General features: G+C 40.4%; 2 protein-coding genes across 6 annotated transcripts in view; one reads left to right on the plus strand and one right to left on the minus strand.

The window, feature by feature from the left end:
* Positions 1–21,332, minus strand: part of LRRC56 (leucine rich repeat containing 56) — a 38,607-nt gene extending 17,275 nt beyond the window's left edge. For 2 of the 5 annotated variants that reach the window (XM_028735559.2, XM_077931897.1), the window contains exons 1-5: positions 21,060–21,332; positions 16,975–17,147; positions 13,033–13,205; positions 8,765–8,852; positions 6,382–6,442 (exon numbers count right to left, since the gene is read on the minus strand). In XM_028735559.2, the coding sequence (XP_028591392.2) occupies positions 6,382–6,442; positions 8,765–8,852; positions 13,033–13,205; positions 16,975–17,005 (353 nt within the window). In that variant the 5' untranslated portion in view covers positions 17,006–17,147; positions 21,060–21,332. Of the gene's footprint in view, positions 1–6,381; positions 6,443–8,764; positions 8,853–13,032; positions 13,206–16,974; positions 17,148–21,037 lie in introns of those variants that run through there. The other 3 variants (XM_028735568.2, XM_028735575.2, XM_028735591.2) reach the window with 3 other exon arrangements.
* Positions 21,333–21,438: 106 nt separating this feature from the next.
* Positions 21,439–24,093, plus strand: part of HRAS (HRas proto-oncogene, GTPase) — a 61,688-nt gene continuing 59,033 nt past the window's right edge. Inside the window, exon 1 of the mRNA XM_028735644.2 lies at positions 21,439–21,460. The gene's annotated coding sequence lies outside the window, so the exon portion shown is untranslated. The remainder of the gene's footprint in view (positions 21,461–24,093) is intronic.

The raw sequence follows: 24,093 nt of genomic DNA on the forward strand, positions 1-24,093 counted from the left end.
AAAAATATTCTGCCCTATTAATTTTCAAACTAAGTGCCAGAGATAAATGCTATAATAAGGTCACATATACATTAATTGATTAAAAGGAAAGTGTCTGCGATCCCAAAGTAACTGCCCACTAAGTTGGGTGTTCAACAATCCAAAACTAACTTGAATTAATTCATACCTGAGAGCTTGGCTTGGATAATTTTGCACTGCAGTATTTGAAAGTGAACCCAAAAGCTTTAAACTGAGTGTTTTCTCCAAGCAATGAAGGAGTCTTTGGAGATGAAGTCATAGAAGCATAAAAGTGACTAACAACAGAATTCTATGCATGTTTACTTAGAAATCATTTCCACTGTGTTCACTTGAGCTTTCTCCCTGATAAGTGTAGCTAGGATTGTTGTCTAAAAGGATTAGTAAAGTAAAATTGATCACTAATGATTTTCCAGAACTCAACATTTCATTATGCATTGCAAAATCCGTTTTTACACACATCCTTCCATAGTACACATTCATGACATCCAATTCTTTGAGTTGAGGACACTTCTTGAAAACAAGGGAGAAAGCCAGTGTGGTTTGGCACAAAGTGGCATTTTGAGAGAACCACAATTTACTCAATAAATTCTTTATTCAAAACTATTGGGAATAGGTTCATTTGAGCCAAAAACTTATTGGATAGATACCAGAAGAAGGCTCCCTTTGGCTTCACCAGTTTAAACCTAAAGTAATTCCAGATGTCATGTCAAAGATCCTGAAATAAAATAAAAAGTGGTAGCCCAGCCTCAAAGCACACCAGCAACCCCCTGAAACTAATAGGAATTGCTGCCAATCACTTAGAATCATAGAGTTGTAGAGTTGGAAACGACCCTGAGGATCATCTAGTCCAATCCCAGCAATGCAGGAATATGCAGCTGTCCCATATGGGAATCAAACCTGCAACCTTGGTGTTATCAGCACCACGCTCTAACCAACTGAGCTAACTTGAAGGTCTCAAAAATGTGTCTTTTTCAAATACAGATTAAACTTTGTGGTTGCAATTCTGCTTTTGTCATGTAGTGGTAAAGGTAAAGGTACCCCTGCCTGTACGGGCCAGTCGTGTCCGACTCTAGGGTTGTGCGCCCATCTCACTTAAGAGGCCGGGGGCCAGCGCTGTCCGGAGACACTTCCGGGTCACGTGGCCAGCGTGACGAAGCTACTCTGGCGAGCCAGCACCAGCGCAGCACACGGAAACGCCGTTTACCTTCCCGCCAGTAAGCGGTACCTATTTATCTACTTGCACTTAAGAGTGCTTTCGAACTGCTAGGTGGGCAGGAGCTGGGACCGAAAGATGGGAGCTCACCCCGCTGCGGGGATTCAAACCGCCGACCATGCGATCGGCAAGCCCTAGGCGCTGAGGTTTTACCCACAGCGCCACCCGCGTCCCTCCGCCATGTAGTGGAGAAGGGTGTAAAAGGGCTCCTTGTAGGATTCCAGTATAACCCTCCCTCCCTTGGCATGTTGCCACAAGCACCTTTGGCATGCTGCCCCAGTACTTTTAAGCTGACGTCTTCTACCCCTCCAAGAGCCCAGCAGCCTGGCCCTCCTAAATGGAGCAGTGAGCAGGATGAGATCAGAGAATAGGTGCAAGAGGTCTCCATTTGATGTGAATGTTCTGGTACTTTCTCAGGATCTCTATGGGAGAACTTGTGGAAATTCAGGGCTTGGCCGCATTTGGCTTTAGCGTGGATTGGACTCTGCCTGTCTTCTCTCATTAAATCAAGAGTCATCCACATGACATTACCTTCAATCAGCTGCAACTATGCTTATTTCCCCATCTGAATCTGAACTACCTCAATCTAGAAATACTTCAATAAGTGGTGAAACATCCAGAACAAAATCACTCCACTCCAGGGAGCGGGCAGATTGCATTGGTTTTATATAGCTGGGTCAGTTCTTGGTTCTACTAACCACCTTTCCACACCCTCTACTTCCCCTTTTAACTTTTCATTTCTTGCAGCTCTGGCACTTATCTCCTGTGGCTCCTCAAATGTCTACTAATTTTCTAAATAAAATAAAATTAAAAAAATCTTTCCAGTAGCACTTTAGAGACCACACCAATAACTAACTTAGTTGGTCTCTAACTTAGTTGCTACTAGAAGGAATTTTTTATGTTTTTATTTTATGTTATTTATTTTATTTTGTTTCGACTACAACAGACCAACACGGCTACCTACCTGTAACTAGTACTAATTTTCTGTTTTGTTTTAACACTGATGAGCGCAAAAGCATAAATCTGAACAAGCACTACCACAGCAGAAAATTCCATTTAATTTGTACAGATCCATGCTTCAAAATTTCCTATTTTTCTAATAGACTTCTTTTCCACTAGCAATATGTGTTTGTGTTCTTCTGTTTATCAACTTTGACTACATATACATACATATTTATATGTATGTATGTATTTATATTCTTATATTTGGAATTGAAGGTTTGCAATAATAAATGGAGAATAGTTGATATCACTCCATTTTTATGGCTGACTTGTTTGATTTCCTTTTGTAGTAGTAATAGTAATAGTAATAGTAATAATAATAATAATAATAATAGTTTCACTTAGTACAGCTTCCAAACTATACTAAGGGATGTAAACAATGGCCTCCATGACCCTCTGCTGGCAGTTTCTGCACATGCCCAGTTTCTGCTCAAATGGAGGGTGTGGAATAAAGAAATTAGAAGGCAGGGAAAACAACTGGCTGAGCCGTGCTAGAGAATGAGAAAGTCTGTGGTGCCAGGGGGTGGAAAAGTCACTTTTTGCCAATCCGTTTCTGCCAGCACTTCTCTTGAGTCCATGCCAGTATAGTTTACAATGCAAGATAATTACAAGAGCTATGTTTACATTTATTACCCTTTAAAAACATGAATAAAGAGAAGGGAAGATAAACTTGTACAGCACTAAAATAAAAGACTGATTCTGCAAAATCTAAAAAAACACAGGGCGGTACATACTAGCAGGTACAGTACTTCCAATGTGAAAAGATAGCCCATATCTAAACATGTTCCATGGGAACTCCTTCAGTACAACTTAGTATTTCTAGTTTGCAGCCTCTGTACAAGTAGGCACTTTTGATCATATTGTTTAATAGTTATTAATATTCCTATGCCTAATAAGTTGTTTAGACCTCCCTCCTAACTCACATATTAATGACCATTACCTCGATTCCTGTTGTAGTGTGTTCTTGAGACGCATGAAAGATTTTTTTTGGTAAGCTTGCTGCATACATGGGCCTTTTAGCATTAAAGAATACATTTTATAATGTTAATCTATACCTGTGTCTCAAAAGTATCTTTGCCCTAAATTGAAACTTATCCTTTTGGCAATATTTCTAACAAAAGAATAATACAGTATATCATTTTTCTAGAAAATAAACAAAATAAAATAATAATTTGTAGACTGTGACCAACTTATGAAAATACATTGTATAAACTGCAAGTTTCAAGTTTCAAGCTCTGAATTCATTGTATATTTGCCAATGAGATAATAAGCAATGCAGATTAATTTACTGTCCTTAAGCCACTTTTCTCTTAGTCTGATATTGGAGGGTAATTGTCTTAGAAAACAGATAAGTGACAGACAAGAGTGAAAAACTAACTCTTTATAGATCTCATCTTTCTTGCTGAAGATTATGTTCTACTCCTCGCTGTAACTGATGACTCTTTGGTCCACTGTTGCCATGGAGACTGATAAGGATGGGCAACTCTCCTGCCAGCTGCCTAATTACACTATTATCTCCCAACATTCAATTCTTTGCGTTTTCTCAACGGTTGATGATAATTGTTCCTCTCTCATTTCTGACTAAATCACTTAGAACCTACATAACCGCTGGGAGCAACGTGTTGCAGGTGCATTTCAAATTGGTTAGATATGTACGTATCTGTTTTCAGACAGACAGCATCATTTGTGGTATTGGGTTCCTGAATAGAAATCTGGAGGCTTGCAAACTGAGATTAGATCTCTGGTTTGCTGCAAACAGCCATATTTCTAAATATCGCAACCAAAAATGAGGGCAAGAAGGAGGAAAATATAATATCGAGTATCCACCACATTAAATCAGGTGTGGAGAACCTTTGGACCTCCAGATGCTGTTGAACTACAGCTTCCATCTTCCCTGACCATTAGTTATGCTTGCAGGGACTGATGGGAGTTGTAGTTCAGCAATGTCTGGAAGGCCAAAGGTTACCCACACCTGCATTGAATGGAAAGGAAAATGATGAAGATCTGGGAGTTTTCATAAAGAAGAGAACAATCCTTACTACCAGGTTTGATGAAAACCAACCATCTGCCTGCTAAAAGTCCCAGCAGCACAATTCTTTACATTACTCAAAAGTAAAATCCACTGGATTCAATGGGAATTACTCCCATGTTTGTGGATATAGGACTGCAGCCTGATTCTGGGACCAAGATGTTGCAGCAAGGGTGGGCTCCTCACATAGTTTTCAACCTCTGGGCTCTACATAAAGAGACAGGTCAAATAATTTTGAAATTTGATACATAATAAAGCCATCCAAGGTGGTGGCCATCACTATGTCTTTGAGAGCAGAATTCACAGTTGAATTATGTGCCTTGTGACAAATTACTTTTGGGGGGGTCTGCCCTCAATCTTCCAACATTCAGCTTTACTGGATGGTCCCGGATTCTAGTATTATGAGAAAAACTTATCTCTTTCCAGTTTCTCCATACAATTCATAATCATACACACCTCTACCATGTTCCCTGGTAGAGTCCTGGTAGGACAACAAGACTCCCTTCACTCCCCAAATTTGCTCAGGAAGGTCAGGCGAACCCTCAGAACAGTGTGTGGGGAGAGGAGAGATCATTCTGTCTGGCAAGGAGAGATGGTTGCATTGTCAGAAGGATCCATCTACTACAATGTTGAATTCCACCTCTGTACTGTATGTTTATTGGCATTCCTACCTTAGCCCTCCAGGCAAATGGCAGCCACTGTACATTAACTGATAAAGCAGTGCAAAGGTGACTCAAAACAAATAGGCGGTTTTGTGATACAGTACTCTGAAAATGACAGGTCACTTAATAGTTGAGGATTACTGCATATGCCGAAAGCACAGCTACGGATGCTGCATCTAATAGAACAGCCTACGTTTTAAGAAAGTATTTATCTAGGATTTTACATATATCCTTTTACTCATCCCTGAAATTAGAAAGCAGAAGCAATTAGATTAAAAACGGTGGCTGTTAGCCAGACTAGAACGAATACCCCATTAGCTTTGAAATATAGTCCTTTTTGCCAGAATCATTAGGGAGATAAGTAACATATGTCATCATGCAAGAGTAAAAGATAGTTTTTTAACTTGCTCTCTTCAGAGAGTGTTCCATGTTTCTCCCTCAATTATTACTTCATAAATCTGATATTACTTGGCTGGAGAGAGATGGATGGAAGCAATAGAGTAAAAGCCTCATAAAATAAGTGTAAAGTAGGAAATTAACAAGGACCTAAAGCAATACCTTTTCATCACATTTTGTGTACGAAGTCTCCCTACTGACCGCGCAAAAATAAGTAGGCCAACCTCTAGATATTTGAGAAATAAACACACAAATATTGAGTGACTTTGCTGCAGTTGCAATGGGAAAAGCGTGGGCTCTCACCCTTGAGATAGGAGAAATAAGGTCACTTTGGTCTTGGCATTAAAAAGAGAGGGCAAAGAGTGTAACAGGTTCAAAAAGGTTTTGTAATGAGTTCCAAATATGGTTTCACACAAACCTGCAGGCTGGAGAAGGAAATTTGGTGTTTCTCACAATTACTCTCTGACAGGAAGGTTTTCAGGCCTTCTCCCTTGGTATAATTGTGCCTACTATCTTGTTGCCAAACTCAGCCATAAGCTCTGCTTGCTGTGTTATATGGTCACAGTAGTGCTTTTGCAATTCACCACCACATACCGTATAACAATATTGCGTGGAACGACTTACTGTCACTTGGAAAACCACGTGTGGTTCTGTTATTTACAGATCATCAGTAGTGCTTATGTCTTTCTAAAAGGTATCGAGATATATTTGCTCTTTCCATGTGATTTTTTGAGATACAGAAATTTCTTAAGATTGCAAAAGCATTCCACTTTATCCAGTAAAAGAATAATAAAAGTAGAAACCTCACATTTTTCATTTCCAAAGCAGTGCAAAACACACTTAAACACTATGAAAATAACTTGGTCAATGGAGTTGTAGTCAAATAACATATGGAGGGCCACAAGTTCCCTATTACTGCAATAGAACAACAGTAAAGTTTTCCCTGTATATAGCAGATTCAGAACTAGCTCACTCTGGATTATTGAGAGGTGGTGCTATGGGGTGGGGACAGAGAGTGAAAGCGTACTCTGGACTTTACTTTGTGTACTATAGCTCCTTACCTCACTGACATAAGCATGCTGCTATTCAGTTTCAGTTGTTTTAGATTAGGCAGATAAGCACCTATAAGAACAGGGAAGAAAAGGAACAATTTGCAGTTTGGTAAAAGCAGTCTGTGTGTGATCCTCTTAGACATATAATGTCATAACTGCAGTTGTTTTAATGGTACAGCTTATATATTTGTTCACCATAATTTCTGATTGATTCTTGTGGTGCAACATATCTTCTCTGACTAATGGCATATGAAGAATCCATACTAAAAGATCACATACTGTCAGATTATATTTTACATCACTAGTAACTTTACATTTTAAAAGTTACCTTTGAGAACCTCTCCCTGTGTCCTACATCTGTTTCTGCTGGGAACTATTTCCCTCTCACCTCTCAGATTTAAAGAAGATTTGAAAGAAGGATTGTTGCTTGTCATGTGCACACTCTTCCCATTTTCACCGCTGGTCAAACAGGTTCTGCAGAATGTTGTATTTTGTGTGTGTATATATTACAGGAAGCAAAGCCTTTTCAACACTCTCTCAAGGACTGCTGCTTGTATCCAGCCAAAGTTTCCTGACTTATCCATCTCCTCCTCTCTTCATATTTATCCACACAACCTTAGTTGTTGTGTGTGTTTTTTAAGCACTGGGTATTTAGCTAAGTGTTACTCAGAGCAGACTCACTGATTTAATGAACATGACTAAGCTGCATTAATTTCAGTGGGCCTACTCTAAGTAAAACTTAATTAAATACCACCCACTGTATTATCTAGATATAATTCATAGTTGTGACCATTCACACTTTCAAACAAGATTTTTCTTATTCTGTATGTTACAAATTATTAGGGCCACAACATCTGGTCAAACCATTTGATCTATTAAAAATCTTTCAATTAATTAACACCCTCCAGCACTTGCAAAAACAAAGATAAGCAATAAGAGTGAAATGTTATTGGGTGTACATGTGTTCTGTATTCTTTTCTGTTCTACCCATATGCAAGTGGGGTGGGGAGTCTCCATTTTGATCTTACAATGCGGTTAGGTAGAAAATAAGATTCAAATTAATTGTCCAGTTTCTGAATCGTTCAATAAGTCTTAAAGTTTTTGTAGCACAAGCATTTTCTTACTGCTGCTAATGTAGATTATTGTTATGCATAGTTTATATGAGCCCATTTCTAGGTCATAATCAGTATTACAAAGCAAATTATTACAGGATAAATCAGTTCTGTAAGTAATAGGCTTCATGAAACAGATGCATGCCAAATGCTTTCCCCTACGTATGCATATTTAACGAAGACTATTTTCTTTTTGTCAGAAATCTTCAAGTTCATTTTCTTTCATTAAACTGTTTCTTCACCCAGAGAAGAAGGCAGCCTCAGACAGACAATCAACTTAGTGTGCCTGCCAGGAGGCAAAAATCAAATAAATAAGGGTGTGCCACGGGTAACTTGATTTGTGGCTCTTCCATAAAGAAACCTGGTAGCATAAGGGATGAGTTTACCAACCAGTATTTTCAAATAAGAGCTCATTCAGCTTGCTTTGAATGTAAATCATGTCTATATTTAGAAATGAAACCTTTATAAATGCCACCTCCCTCAAGAAAAACCCCAGAAAGAAAGCTGCTCCATTTGGAACTTTTCTACCTCTTTAGTATTAAAGAGATTTTCTTTAGCTCCAATTGACATAAGAACAGCCTCCTGGATCAGGCCAATGGCTCATCTAGTCCAGCATCACATTCTCACAGTGACCAACCAGATGGCTGTGGGGAAACCCACAAGCGGAACCTAGGTGCAACCGTACGCTCCTCACTAGTGATTACCAGCAACAGAAATTCAGTAGCAGACTGTCACTGATAGCCTTTCCTTCCATGAATTTGTCTAATCGTCTTTTAAAGCTAACCACTTGGTGGCCATCATTCCTTCTTGTGGGAAAGAATGCCAGCATTTAATTATCTGGTGTGTGAAGAAGTACTTGCTTTCGTTTGGGATGTCCATCAGTTCTAACATTATGAGAGAGAGAAAAGATTTCTCTATTGACTTTCTCCACACCATGAATGATTTTATGACTCCCTTTAACTCTAAACTGAAAAGCTCCATGTGTCATACCCTCTTCTCATAGGACAGTTGCTCCATCCCCTTGATCATGTTGAGTTGACTTTTTTGAACTTTTCCCAGCTCTACAATACCCTTTTTGAGATGATGCAGCCAGAACTTTTCACAGCATTCCAAACGTGGTTACACCATAGATTTGTATAATGGCATTATGATACAGCAGTTATATTTTTAGTTCCTTTCCTAATAGTCCTGAGCATGGAATTTACCTTTTCACAGCTGCAGCACAATGGGCTCTAATAAAAGGCTAAGAGGGTCTGAGCCAGAATAAAATGTTTTCTCACCAAAGTTTCCAAGGCTGTTCTCTCTTGTGTCTACATGCATCTCTAGAGCTTTCACTTGACGCAGATCATCTAGCCCAGTCAGTGTTTTCTACAACAATAAGCAAAGAGTATGAAACTTGCATCCTTTATCATAATATTCTACAAAGAAACTAGTTTTCTGCTAGTAATTCAGTCCTACACAAAGCGTTCTCAGAAAGCCTCAAACCTGATGTTTAGCTTCTGTGCTAAACATTCATACAGCTTTGGTTCTCTACAGAAGAGTGGGAAATGTGTAGCAATACGACAGAGAGAAAGAAAAACAGCTGAGCTGCTTGGGTAAAGTCTAAGTTTCCCAGAACTGATGGGAAGTTGGTAGTGCTCAACTTGAAACCTCTTTCAAGAGACAAACAGCACAATCTTAACTGTGTTAAAATCTACTAAGAAGAAAGTTATATTGAATTCAATGAGGTTTACTCCCAGATAAGTGCGGTTAGCATTGCAGTCTAAAATAGGAAAATATATAGTCACTAGAGACAAGAAGTAGACAAAAGTTGTTTCCTTTTTTCCTTTATAGGACACCTTAGACCTGCAGTCAACGTTTAAGGCTTTGCAGGAACTATGTAGGACACCACCTAGTTAGAATACCATTCTGAAGGGCACCTAAAGCCCTTGCAGTCAACATATATATATTAATGTAAGAATTCTGCTCTATAACTGAAGAGGCAGAACTCTATTAAAAATGAATATTAGTATAAATGTTTTTAAATGTATAAATGTTCAATTAAAAAAGAATTAACAAAGTGGAAAAAGGAAAGGGAAAGCACATAGATGGGATAGCATCTGTTCTTAGATTGCATATGTCATGCAATACAATAGTTTCAACAGGGAACAAAATTCTCCCCCTCACATCACCTTTCTATAAAACTTCAACAACTGTCTGAAATGTTTTTGAACTTGTTCATTCTATTTGTGGCCTCCCTGTCAAATGCATTTACCTCAACTTTGAAAAATCTGCCAAGAAAACAGGAAGTAATTCTGTCTTTAAAATATAAGATGGAACCCACTAACTTTAGTTTTCTCTGTGAAAAACAGTAGTTAAGTGCATATCCCCAGATGCCATCATATCTATTATTCAGGGGAAAGCATTTCTTCTATCATCTGTTTGCATATGCATATATGTGCACATTCCAGTCCTAAAAATAAATGACCACAATTTATGAAAATCAGCAATCCGGGTACTAAAAGTTAGTCACTGAACAAAATATAATTTACAATTATATAAATTGAAACACCACATTCTCAATTGTTCGTACTAATAAATCAGATAATAATGGAAAGTAAATGAGGGTAGGCGCACTGTCATGGCTCCATGGAAAAGGACAGGAAGCTATGCAGAGCAAAAAAAATCCTAAGCACTAGAAGACTTAATAGACTCAGAATAACCAACATTTTTTCAAGCTTATTTCATAGAATCGTAGAGTCATTCTACAACCATGAGGACTAGAAACTTGCTTTTTACTGCAAACTTATACACTGTCCAGCACTAGCTGTTGTAGTACGATACTGACTGTATGCTCATTGCATGATTCATACTGGACTCATCTTCTGTTTTCAGAGAGGCAGAAAAAGATATAAATGCATAAGGATATGCACAAGGAAATACACTCACTGCAGTAATAAATATGCTGAGCAAACTGGTTTGAAACTGTCTATACACTACCACACCCAAGAGTAAGTAGGATATGGACCTAAAGTTTTGAAAGAGGAAAGGAAAAGTCAGGCACACAAAGCTTCAATTTTAAAATATTGTCTTCTTTCTGAAAGGCTAACAGAGTCTTCTCCCAGCTATAAAAAATGCTAAGACTGTGTAAGTGTGTTGGTGAGAAAATGATTTCCTGCTACTGTTCCATTAAAGAGTTCTAAACACTAAAAAAGACATAATGGAAATTTGTTTCTAATCAATTAGTTGAACAGCAGTGCTATTTTTAAACTTGGAAAAGCAAAAGGAAGTTAACAGTATGGAAGCAGCTGCTTCAACCTGAGCAACAAGAGGTCAAATAATAGTTACATTAGATTTGTTATTAAAGCATGCTGCAAACATAGTTAGCGTTTCCTTGGCAATATTGTATATCTATATTTTAAAAAACAGGAAGCGACTGCTCCAACAATGCCCACTCAAAACTTTCAGGCCAAATGAAAGTCCCTATTAGGCAAAAAAAGAATGCAACTGTCAAAGGTAAGTACTGCATTACAAAAATCTTGACACACGAAAATTTGAAGAGTTTGAGTTGGTGCTGGAAAAAAAATGTTCAGGGGTACTCTAATTTTCCTACTCATATTGAAATACTTCCCCTCAATGAGGCCAAACTTAGATTCACAAAATGCTTAGGTGTATGCATACCCCTGCACACCCCTAGAAAAAAAGCACTGGTCATTTTATTTAATTTATTTATTTATAGTATTTCTTATCCACGCTTCACCATAACATCCCATGGCAGGCCACAACAATATATTATACAACTATAAACACAGATAAAACTGTTGGCGCTATAAAACAAGCAAGACCATTCTAAATGGAACAGAACAATATACATTCAACAAAACGAAATGCCTTAACTGTCAAAGACCAGGGCAAAGAGGTGTGTCTTCAGCATAGGGCAAAAGCTGTACAATGAAGGGGCTGTTCACACTCCTGTGGGAGGGAGTTAAACAGTTTAGGGACTGCCACAGAGAAAGATCCCTCCTGAGCTGCCATTCCCTACACTTCTGAGAAAGGTGGCACTACCATGAGAACCCCCAAGAAGGTCAGCAGGGATGGAAACAGGCCCCAAATATTTGAAGGGCTAAATTGTTTAGGACTGAAGCCTCACCAGACATGGGTCTTACTGGGTTGTTTCATTTCAGACTGCAGATAGGGGATCAAACTAATTTTACTAGCTCTGTATGTAAAATGAGATGCTTTTGGTTTTTTTAATGTGGGAGAGCATTAAACATTTCATCTCCCATCCCTGCAACAGTGAGATCAGATTGGACATTTGCTAATCTGTTACAGCTTTCAGAGAATGTTGATCAGGGCAAGGACATCCTGATGGTTTTACACCCTACACTTTCCAAATAAAATGCTTTCACTCTAAAAGCAATTGCTGTTTTGATAAAGATGTCAACCCTCCTACACCTTTGCTTCTATTACATCTCTTAGTGAAATTTCACTTGATAGTCTGCTTCTCGCTGACAGAGGCATGGCATCTGAAGGGAAAAGTCTATGCACTGAAATCCCCAAATTTCTTTTAAAATCAAAGTTTCCCTTCCTTCAGCTGCCACACAGAAAGAAAAGAAAATGGCCCACAAGCAGCCTTGCTGAAGCTCCTTTCCCACAGAAAGCCCTGTCTACCATTGCATGTCGCTGCCTGTTTTCCATCATCTTCATCCCATCAAAATGCAGCCTGTTGTCTAGCTATCCCCCTGCCAGCAGATGTGAGCCATTTCCAGTGCACCCCAGGCCTTTCCCAGCCCTTAATTAGTAACCGAGTAAATAATGCGTGCTGCAACATAAAAACTGCATAGTCACAAGGGCATCGTCACAGACTCATACCCTTTCCTACAGCACACTTATTTTACCAACACAAAACGTTATTCAAATATTAACAAAATAGGAAAGTTGATCTCCTTTGCACAACACACAGGAAGCAGTGTTTTACATTGGCTCTTCTGTGGACAATGAAAGGTGGATGAAGGGATGCTTCAGGTCAGCGGTAGGTCTCAGGAGCAGTCCATGCAGTTATTGCTTTTAAAGCTATCAGGTAGCAACAAGCAAACCTCAAAGAGTGTGAGTGAGATGCTGGGCAAACTGCACTGACATTCAAGGTTGACAATACCATGCTAGAGGAAGCCCACTAGCATAACAAACTGAACGATTTGTATGTGCCAAATGTATGACCCATATACTGAGGCAGCTCTCTGCCTCTCTTATTCAGGGATGTTAATCATATTTGCGATGTTAGAATATAGACTGTTTTAATCCTTTTGCTATTAAACAGAAATAAGGTTACTGTAAAATAGGACCCTTTAATCCTTCTCTGTAGGATCTAATTAATACTTGTGTTGGTCATATTTGTTTATGGAAGTGCCTGAGAGGTAGCCAGGAGTACCAAAAGCATCTTTCAGTAGTCCAATTTGACTGGAAGTCCATCAGATATGCCACAGTAATACAATGTATATCAGCAAGCCTAATTTGATTGTTTCCATTCCAGAGTTCTCATTCCAGATGCATTAAATTAGTATCTACTTACCAGTTTGTTGGGGGAAAGATATTCATTCACAAGTAGTTCTTCATCATCATCATCTTTAATTGATGGACTGGGATTCAGGAGACCTTGCCGACCCAAATCTGTGACCCGAACTGTAGCAGAACCTGGTCTTGAGACTCGGCCTAATTTCCAGTTTAGGTCCATCCCAGAATGTCCTAAACATTAACCACAGGAAGAGAAACTTGTTTGGTTTCAGCACTTACTTTTTACATTCTTAAGTCAAAGTCAGTCTGATGCATCTAGATAGTGTGGTGTTAAAATTGCAATGACATTGAAAACAGGTATAAAATGTTCCACCTATACACCCTGAATTTCACATTTCATTACATATATGTAACTGTGATACATTACTGTTTCTGGGCAAAATAATAAAAAACCATTCAATCCCCACTGTTCCTTTTAGATTACAGTATAAAGGTAAAGGTAAAGGTACCCCTGCCCGTACGGGCCAGTCTTGCCAGACTCTAGGGTTGTGCGCTCATCTCACTCTATAGGCCGGGAGCCAGCGCTGTCCGCAGACGCTTCCGGGTCACGTGGCCAGCGTGACAAGCTGCATCTGGCGAGCCAGCGCAATACACGGAACGCCGTTTACCTTCCCGCTGGTAAGCGGTCCCTATTTATCTACTTGCACCCGGGGGTGCTTTCGAACTGCTAGGTTGGCAGGCGCTGGGACCGAACGACGGGAGCGCACCCCGCCGTGGGGATTCGAACCGCCGACCATGCGATCGGCAAGTCCTAGGTGCTGAGGCTTTAACCCACAGCGCCACCCACGTCCTTTTAGATTATATTCACCCACAAATGCTTAGTCATTCCAAGAACCAATAACAAACAAAGCTGTCAATTAATAACCATAAAAGACTATAAAACAACTATGAAAGAGTGATATTCAACCCAGAAATAAGAGTAGCACTAAAAACTTTACTTGTATAGAGAAAAATGAAAGAAATTCAACTACTGTAGTTCATTTATTTAAAAAGTAAAGGGTTTATACAGCCTCATCATGGGAACCCTGAAATTACATAACAATGTGATAACATGTGAAAGAAGAGCTCTGCTGGATCAGCTCCATCTAGTCCAGCATAAGATTTTTACAGTGTTCAAACAGATGCCTATAGGAAGGCGACAAGCAGCAGCTGAGTACAATAGCAACTCTCTCCACTTGTGATTCCCAGCAACTGGTATACAGACAAATAGTAGAACACAGTCCTCATGGTTAGTATTAATTGAGAGCCCCATCCTTCATGAATTTGTCAAATTCTCTTTAAAGTCATCCAAGTTCACTCTGTCTTGTAAGAACACATTTCAAAGTTTAACTATGCACTGTATAAGCTGCATGCTCTGAATCTCCCAACATCAGTTTTGTTGGAAGACCCTGCATTCTAGTATAACGATACCCACTTCTTGCAAACCATGTATAAATCGGACACATCTTTAATGTGTCCTCCCTTGCTTGCAGTGTTTGAAATTTCCATGGTTCTAAGCACATTTTGCGACACGAAATTTCATTAGCGTGAGCAGTTTCTGAGCTTGGTGCAGTACTGCGCCTAAGATTTTAGATTAAAACTGCAGAGTGGAGGGAAAGGAGGACCTTATTCTGCCTCCCCACTTCCAGCTACTCTCTGAAGACTGGAGAAGAGACCCTCTTAAGAATATTAGGGAGGTGGGCAGGGGAAGGACTAGACCATGTGGAAAATGAACATAATATTTTAGCTGCAGTTCATTCATTTTCAGCTTTGTATTCATTATTAAAAAAATGCGCCTAGACATTCTGTTGCTGTGCCCATAACCTAGGTTTAAGGTGCCATTTAGCTCCTAGTTTTCATATTTCAGTTTCTAATACTGCCGCATACTAGGCTGACATTTTCATCAGAAACTCAAGTGCTCTTTCCAGGTCAATCACTAGTTACCACAAATTCAAACCCATAGGGTCATAAATTGAACTGCCCTGAGACCTCCTGGTATAGGCCATAAATTTAATAAATAATAAATATATAAATTATGAATGGGAGCAAGATCTTGTCATTCTACCTCCTGATGGGTGAAAAAGCATTGAATTTATTTAAATTGGGAGAAGTTGTAAAATAATCCTATATAACCAAATGCAATGGTGGGAATGCATAAATCACTAGATGGTGCGCCTAAAGAGTTAACCAACACACGAGAAATAAAATGATTTATTTCACTGCTACCAAATACTACAGTTGCCGTGCAAAATGCTTTCTTATCTCTGAAACATGTATTAGAGCAACACTTACTTATGGTTTGACAAGAAAATCAATTCGTGGTTTAATATCTGAAGTTACGCTCCTGATTTTATACATCCCAATATTGATCTGTTACTTGTAATTGCTTTACAACTGAATTAGCAAGCAGAACAACATTTTCATGCCCAGCTCCATATGTGTAAAACGCAATAAAATTAACAGTGGAGCAATTAAAAGATAGCCCAAATTAGAATCTTTTTGTGTAGCAAAACCGCTGCACAAAAGGACCACACCCATGGTAGCTTTATAGAGAGACCACTTCCCCCTTTTCAGTGCAACTAGATTGCAGGCAAGAAGAGAAACATTTCAAGTGCCTAATGAATGACCTGAGCTTCTCCGTGGCCAAAAAAGATCTTTCTGTCATAGACTGTAATACAACAGTAGAACCTTGAAACGAGTCACAGGGTTCAGTGAGAGAAATTAGTAGAGTTACTGAACTGTAAAGTGGCAGAGAAGAGATTTACATGCTGTTATTGAAAACTGCTAAACTAGTATAGTGCCACAGATTCATTGTTAAATCTGTATCAATTTATGGAAGTGGCTTGGGCAGGGGCAGGGCGGAGATAGTGGTGTCCTCCATCCAGTGGCAGCAGTATTGTGCTCATTGAAATGTGGCTGGGGTGAAGTGGTGGCAGCAAAGATGGAGGACTTCCAGGTTGGCAGCTGCAGTTTCAAATGAGTGTGTGCACCTGCTGGCCTGCAACCACCTTGGAGCACTCCTAATTTTGCCATCTCACCACCTTCCTGTCCCAATGAGTGCTGTGCGACTGGAAGCATGCCGCCACCCACTGTGAATATGCAATTCAATATTTTATTATATATTGGGTTTTCAATTTCAATGTAGGAGAGGCTGAGCATCAAAAGCAAACAATTGCTCATGCAACGTAGATTTTTAGGGGATATTTACGGAGACCTTTTGCAGGTGCCGTAGGAAATACAGGTGGGCACACAAGTGTCTGTAAGCTCAGAAGAGTTGATATAGAATCACAGAATCATAGAATTGTTGGAAGAGGCCACAAAGGTCATCTAGTCGCTTTGTACTCTATGGTATAACTTGCTTTTTATGTTTCTTCTTTGTTATTGTATTACAAAAATATGATTTAGTTTTTATAGAAATCTCAATATAAGGTATTCAAAAATAAATAAATAAATAGAGAACAGAAGTTAAAATAGCATCATAAAATTATACCAGCAACAGCAAGCTAAAAACATCAGCAGAGGCTCTAACCACAACAAAGCCAAATGGAATAAGATAAAAGCCTACTTAAAAGCTGGCAAAGAACAGGTCTCTGTAATAAGTCTATTCCATAGTTTAGGCACAACGGAAAAGGCCACTCTCTTGTTCTCTGCCAGTTGTACTTCCACAGGCCAAGGGAAGACAAGGAGAGTCTGAGAACCTGAGCGCTTGGCTTGAGCTGGTTCATACAGGCAGAGGTGGTTGCTGAGATATGCTGTTCTCAGGTCACTTAGAGGCTTTGCAGGACAAAGGCAATATGATGAATTGAGCCCAGAAACAAACTGAAAGTGGAACAGACTTGGCCTAATATGATCCATCCTGCTGACCCCTGGCACAAATCTGGCCACAATGTTCTCAGCCAATTGAAGTTTCCAATATTATCTTCAAGAGCAGCCCACACGTAAGTGCGTTTTAGTGACTAACCTGGAAGTAACTGGAGTGTTGCACTTGTCATCTACTACAAGATTCTACAAATGAAGCATGTGAAGAACTAAAGGAGTGTAACAGATATAGCACTGTCCAGCAAGCAGGTCAGTTTGCAAGCACTCTTTCCATTTTCAGTACAAAGATGTTTTCTCTCTCTCTGGTGTTAATCTCTGGAAAAAAGCAATTTATAATTGTATCTGTTCAACTATCAATCCAATTACCACCACCACCACCCCTGCACCTCATAGTATCATGGCAACTGCCAAATTTGGACATTCAAGAAATTATTGCTCTAAATGCTTTTACACCTGAAGCTTTTTTTTTTTTAAAAAAGCATTGATTTCAAAAGTAATACTGTAGAACAATATATTTCAACAACTTTTCCCCTTCCTCTTCCCTTCCTGAAGAAGCTTGAAGCACATTTAAATACATAATTTGACCACTTGATAATATAACACCCATTCTGACACATATTTCTATTAACAATCAAACTTATCCTTTCTACATTTCAGCTCCAAAATATAACTTTGATGAAAATCTTGGTACAGTGTCTAAATTAATCAATAGACTTTGCTGCAGCCCACACTCTCAGGCAATAGCAGTTGTTTAAGCACTACGAAACAAAAAGTAAGAAAATCTATGCAAGCTATAGACTGTATATAGGGTTTGGCTCCTCAGGAAGCTGTGAATGCCATTTTAAGTATAATTTAGCAAAAAGTGCCCTGTAGATAACCTCTTCTGGAAAAAAAATCTTACCACAGCTGAGATTTACTATGATGTCACCAGGAAACTGCTATTACACCAATCAGTCCCTAATGTTAAAAACTATTTTTGCCCATATTTATGTATCAGGCTGCATTCTATACAATCTAATCCTGAAATTGTCAGAACTGTTATTTGAATACAATTCTAAAAGGTAAGGGAAAACAAAGGTAGGGAGGGCATTTACATTATGAATATCATAATGAACTGTTTCACAAGCTGGCCCATTACTGAATATATATTTGCTGATGGCAGATGTCCTTCCTGGCTTACTCCCATCTTCATGGTCAAGGTGGGCAACCTGCAGACCACATTTTATGCAGCCCCAATGCTTCCTTAAACTGCCTCATTCTTCCATCACATCAGAGGTCTTTCCTCTCCATTTCTTTCCTCCTTATTTTTCCTGACTTTTAAGTGCCCCACCTTCTATTATGTCATTTCAGAACACAGGATAGTTTTTTTATAGATAATTGACGAGTTTTTTTATTTTTTAAAAAAACCTTTTCATGGTTGTTTGGTGTCCAGAAAAGAAGTTTTCCCCACCTCACTATCAAATATCAAATTACTATGCTTCTGAATACACTCACACACACCAGAATAACAAAGGAATTTTTTCACTTGCTTTCCAGAACATTAGCTATATTGGTCTGTTGTACTAAATAAAAAAAATCCTCTGCATATTTATTTAAGAATAATCCCATCAAACACAGTGGGGCTTACTTCTGAGTAGACCTGTAAAGTATTAGGAATTTTTATTTTGAGGTAGTCAGTGAAAATTGAAACAGGGTGGTCTTTATTCTGAATGAATGTCCATCATAAGTACCAGTAATTCTGGCTCTGCCCACTCCCAGCAGATCAGCAGTCCAAGGGAATGTGGCCCTTAACAGAAAAAAGGTTGCCCATCTGTTTTAGGAGCAGTGAGGAGGAATGCCAGGGTGAGAGAGAACAGAAGGTGGGAGAAGGTGGAGGGAGAAAAAGACTAATTGAAACTCTCTCCTGAGGGTTCCCCTCTCTTGATTAGGCTGTAATCCTATGTACATTTACCTGGGAATAAGCCCCTTAATAGACACTTTCAATAAACATTCACAAAAGCGGGCTGTTAGGGTAACTCAGTCAACTAGATCAGAAAATCCAAACCCAACTTTAAAATTTGCAGAGGAAGCAGCAAAGTATTTTACATATTGCTTTAGTACATGAAAAGTACTTCACATACATTATTATTATCCTTGGCACCTAAATTGTATGGCTTTTGTTGCATGCTGAAGAGGCACCTCTTTACCCTGGCCTTTGACATCTAATATATTTGTTTTAGGACCCACCCCATCCCTCTGGAGGCTGCCACATCCCACCCTATGTTGCTTGAGAGTGTCTCCTAGCCCATCAGTGAGGCTTTCAAGGGGCACAGTTGGTTGCAGAGGGGCAGTGCCACAGTGGGGACAGGAAATTTCCTTTTGCAAACTTCAGGTAACGTACATTAGAATCTAAGGCCAAGTCAGTCTGCAAAACATGTATGTTTAAATGCCATTATGCATTTTGCAACTTTTTCTGTTGCATTTTAGAAACAAGAAATAAAATGGTATGAGGACTAGTTTGTATAAATAATATGAAGGCAGTTGCCTCATCAGTAATGATTTGTCCAGAATTTCCTGAATTACATTTACCTCCAGTTATTTCTTCTTGCTCTTCATAATGGCAATGTCACCAATATGATGGCAAGTATTTATGTCAAATATGCTTTGGGCTTCACACACAAAGCTGTTTTTTCTATCACAAGTGCTATGGTTTCTGTCTGTCTTTATCCGTTCTCTATCATTATTATTCTATTTCCATTTATTTGTCATCCATTCAATCATAGAATCATAGAATCATAGAGTTGGAATAGACCACAAGGGCCATCGAGTCCAACCCCCTGCCAAGCAGAAGGGTTCTTCTTCTCTAAGCAAATCTACTGGTTTTATTAGTTATTACTGTTTATCTTCCTGATAAGTTTTTCCTGCAATAAATAAAAGAGGCAAATGCTGAAAGACAGATACATCTGTGTACAAAGGGACAGACAGCTCTGAAGGTACATCAGAAACACACACCAAACATTATTAAGTTATTCAAAACATATTTAGCCACTGACATCTAATACAATTTCCCAAAAGTAAACCTATGGGTTTTTGATCACTCAGGCTAACTGATGCCAAATCTGAAGTCAAAAAGGACTGTCTTTACAGAGTATGTTTGCTAGTGACCCCAAGGAAGGATGTTTGTGCTTGCCCTACTTTTACAGCATGGCTTGCTTGCTTGCTTGAGCCATAGAATCATAGAATTGTAGAGTTGGAAGGGACTTCGAGGGTCATCAAGTCCAACCTCCTGCAATGCAGGAATCTCAACTAGATCATACATGACAAATGGTATCCAACCTCTGCTTTAAAAGGAAGGTGAGAGTCCATCCCCTCTTGTGGGAGTCTATTCCACTGTCAAACACATCTTGCTGTCACAGTGGCGTAGCGTGGGTTGTCAGCACCCGGGGCAAGGCAAGTAATTTGCGCCCCCTAACCCGTGGATTTGCGCCCCCTAACCTGTGGATTTTAGCACTCGAGTCTCTTCCACTAGATTAGTTAAAGAAACCCTTACCACCTAAGCACATGTATTGTTTGCAGTGAGAGAGAGTGAGTGAGCCAGGTAGGGGCAGAGAGCTGTGAGTGCAAGCGCGCGCCCCCCAGATGTTGCGCCCGGGCCCCCCTGCACCCCCCACACTACGCCACTGTGCTGTCAGAAAGTTCTTCCTGATGTAGCTATATGAACTGCAAGCATATTTCAACTCCATCACTAACAAGAAGTCAACAATAACTTGCTTATTTGGAAGCAAGCCTTACCATTTGCTCTTAATCTCAGGGTTAGGGGTTTGAGCCCCACGTTGGGCAAAAAGATTCCTGTATTGCAGGGGGCTGGACTAGAGGACCCTCAGGGTGCCTTCCAACTCTATGATTCGATCTAAACATCCTAGGCAAGCGATGAAAGGATTCTAGCCATGCAGTGATTTCCCTTGCATGTTTACTCAGAATGAAACCCCGCTGTGTTCAATGCGGTTGCTCCCCAACAAGCATGCTAGCAGAGGACCCCCCCCCCCCACACAAAATAAGCATGACTACTCGGCCCCAGTAAGGATGCTCGCTGCGAATATGCAGAGTACATGTCCCTTATCAAGTCTTAGGGGCAAAGCTTCCAGGTAAGATTGAAACCAAGAGTTGTTAAAACAGTGCAGGGGGCGGCGGCACCTGCATCCTGTCCCTTCCCGCCTCTCACCCACCAGGGTGGAGTCTCTCGCCTACCGGCTTCTTGTCTCCTCGGGCTGCAAAAAGGTGGCGCCCTCCCCTTTCCCTTACCCCCAGAGTAAGAGGAGCAAAGAAAGAGAAGGGGCTGCTCCCGCCAAAAAAAGCCCCAGCCAAGAAGAAGAGCCTTGGGTTCCCTCCGTTCCCGGGCCCGCGCTGCCTCCTCAGGTACTTCCAGGGATTCGCGTGAGTAACAGGGCCTCGGGTTGCCCCGGCAACGGCTCGATTTGAATACGCGCATTACATAGTCATGAGCACGGCGGGCCCCGGAGCCAGTCACCGCCTCGGGGCCGGATTGGTGGCAAGAAGCGGCTTTGCGCGTGAGGGGAGGAGGAGCTGCGGAGAAGGTCTGGGGGCTTCCGCCCGCCCCGAAGGGGTTGCGTGGAGGAGGTTGGCTATGGGTAGGTCACGTCTGAAGCGTGTTCCTTCGGAAGAAAGTTGCGCTGGTGCAACCGGGATAGTCCTGGTCCGGATCAGTGTGCAGTCGGGTTGCAAGCTTTAACTCCGAGGGGTTGTGTTATTTGTCCTTTTTCTCCAGGAAGATCTTTCCTGCGAGCTAGGAAAAGCTGATCAAGAATCTGCTGTATGGAAACTGCATGATTGAGTCGAATAGGTGGGCAGTTTGGGTGCTGGGAAGAGGGAGCTGTACGTTGCTTGAAGGAAATGAATGGTCTAATATGAGAGTCTGTAAAATGCGCAAGGGAAAACCCCCCACAGGCTTGTAGGAGTGCCTTTTTCCTCAATAGCAGTTGCTATCCTGGTACAGGTGCTCCAAATGTGTGGTCGTGCGTGTAAGGTTGTACTTACACTTCAGATCAAATGCACAAGCCCAAATTTACAGCCTGGAAGGTTGTACTATTATTTTCTCTCCACATATACCTACTGGGAAGCCATACTCTATGCAACATCCATTCCCTAGCATGCATTGAAGCAAGCTAGGGTATGTGTGGTTGTTCACACATACATAAATGGGTGCCTGCATGTACAAAAATGTAATACAGAAATTGACCGTGAAACCTCTATTCACAGCCTTAAAGGAGAAGAAATCTCTGAGTAAAATCACATTTTATGTTGGAACAACTCTTTCAGAGTGCTCACAAACACAAGCATGAAGATACGCTTTCTTTTTCCTGCTCTTTTTCTCTGTGCATGTTCATGCAGCCTATTAAAGAAACAGCTGTAACTTGCTAGCACAGCATCCCAGAAGAGTCATTTAGACTCTGAATTATTGCCACTGTGTAATACCACAGGGAGGTGTTTTCCAAGGGAATGCAGAAGCCTGTAAGATCTGTAGACAGTAAAGCTGTACGATGATAAAGCAAATTCCCTCTGGAGCTGCAATAGAGGACAAATTATGTCACGCTCAGATGACTGAATAAGATAGGCATGGCCTGAGAAAGCTAAAGAGCCGATTCTGAATTTCTGAAAACAATAAGATAGTGAAAGAAGATAGTGACTTGAAAATAAGGGTGTGTTTGTGTGTATATACAGTATAGCATGATTAACCAACCCAGACCCTGCAACCATCATCTGAGGCCCTTTGTGTGCCTCCTCTGTGAGAAGTCCAGAGGTTAGCAACACAAGAATGGGCCTTTTCTGTGGTGGCTCCCCACTGTCCCCATGTATGCTTGCCTGGCACCTTTATTACATATCTCTAGCCTGAAACACACAGCATTGCTGAGGGTGAATGGTTAAATGCTCTGTCGTGTATTCTGTGGAATGAGTGCAATATTAGGTTAATAGATGCAGAGTGGGACTCGCACAACACCATTGTAAAATCCTCCCTAACATTACATGGATACCAAGTCTGAAATTCATATATACGTCTTACTTTATGGGAATCCAGCAGCCTCAGTCTCCTTCTATAATATATCATTTAGCAGGATACAGAGCAAGCGTGATGCATTTAATTCTCTTTGTGATCATATAAGCTACTCCACAAATCCCTCTGCCAGTAAGCTGTGATGATTAAAGAGCTTACTGCGGGGAAACTATAGCTAATACTTTCTTTTCTTAAATAAAAAAAGTGTTACTAATGAGTGCTGGGAAATTACTCAGTGTTAGTGCCTCAGCATCAGATGAACATCTTAGTCATACGTTTTATAAGGGGCAGCAATCCAATCATTACCTGAATTGACAAAGTTCCTTTTCGTATCAAGGAGTTTTGCTGATCAGGAGAAATTCAAAAAACATGGTTTAGAGTGTAATGGCTGCTGTGATGCATTACCTATTGCTGATCTCTTCCTTACTCACAGGAAAGAGCCTCTGTCATCATGGTCTGGATGGGCGATAGGGCAGGGCTGGGGAACCTCAAGCCTGATGGCTGAATGTGGCCCTTTGGGCCTCTCTCTGACCCTCAAATCTTTTTCCTCAGGTCACATACTCCACTGCCCTGCTTTACATTCAGACATGAAGCTCATTGCGTGACCTTAGGCCAGTTGCTGTCCCTCAGCTTAACCTACCTTAAAGTGTTGTTGTGGGGCTTGCTTGAGAAGAGTGTATGCTACTTTGAGCTCCTTGGAGAAAAAGATGGGATATAAATGCAATAAATAAGGGCATTTTTGTGCTACAGTGCAACAAATGTGGGAGATCTCCCCCAGACAAAGGGGGGAAGGGGGATTTGGCAAGAGAAGTGAACATAGACAGGGATGGGGAGCATAGGCAACGGAGTTGAAGGCCATTAAATGGAAGAGATGCAGAGGATCTGTTAGTTTTCTATGCAGAACTCACATATATACAGGATAAGCACTATAACAACATTTGTGATTGGTGGGAAACATTTTAGAGGGTTCAGATGTGTTACATAATGTGAAGTAGTCTTACAGTTAACTTGTTCCTGCCTACAAACAGTGTTTGCCCAGGACTGTGTATAGCTTTCAACACAAATCCAAGTTACACAGTTCTGCATTGCACCCAGCCTGCACTGCAATGAGTTGCTGTTGTTTCATCACAGTGAGTGGATTCTACGTTCACAAACAGAACATCACGCAGGATTTTCCCATGCCATATCACACCTGCTCATGAATATTTTTCC

Source organism: Podarcis muralis, chromosome 1, assembly GCF_964188315.1.
Source record: "Podarcis muralis chromosome 1, rPodMur119.hap1.1, whole genome shotgun sequence".
In the NCBI taxonomy this organism is placed as follows: Eukaryota; Metazoa; Chordata; class Lepidosauria; order Squamata; family Lacertidae; genus Podarcis; species Podarcis muralis.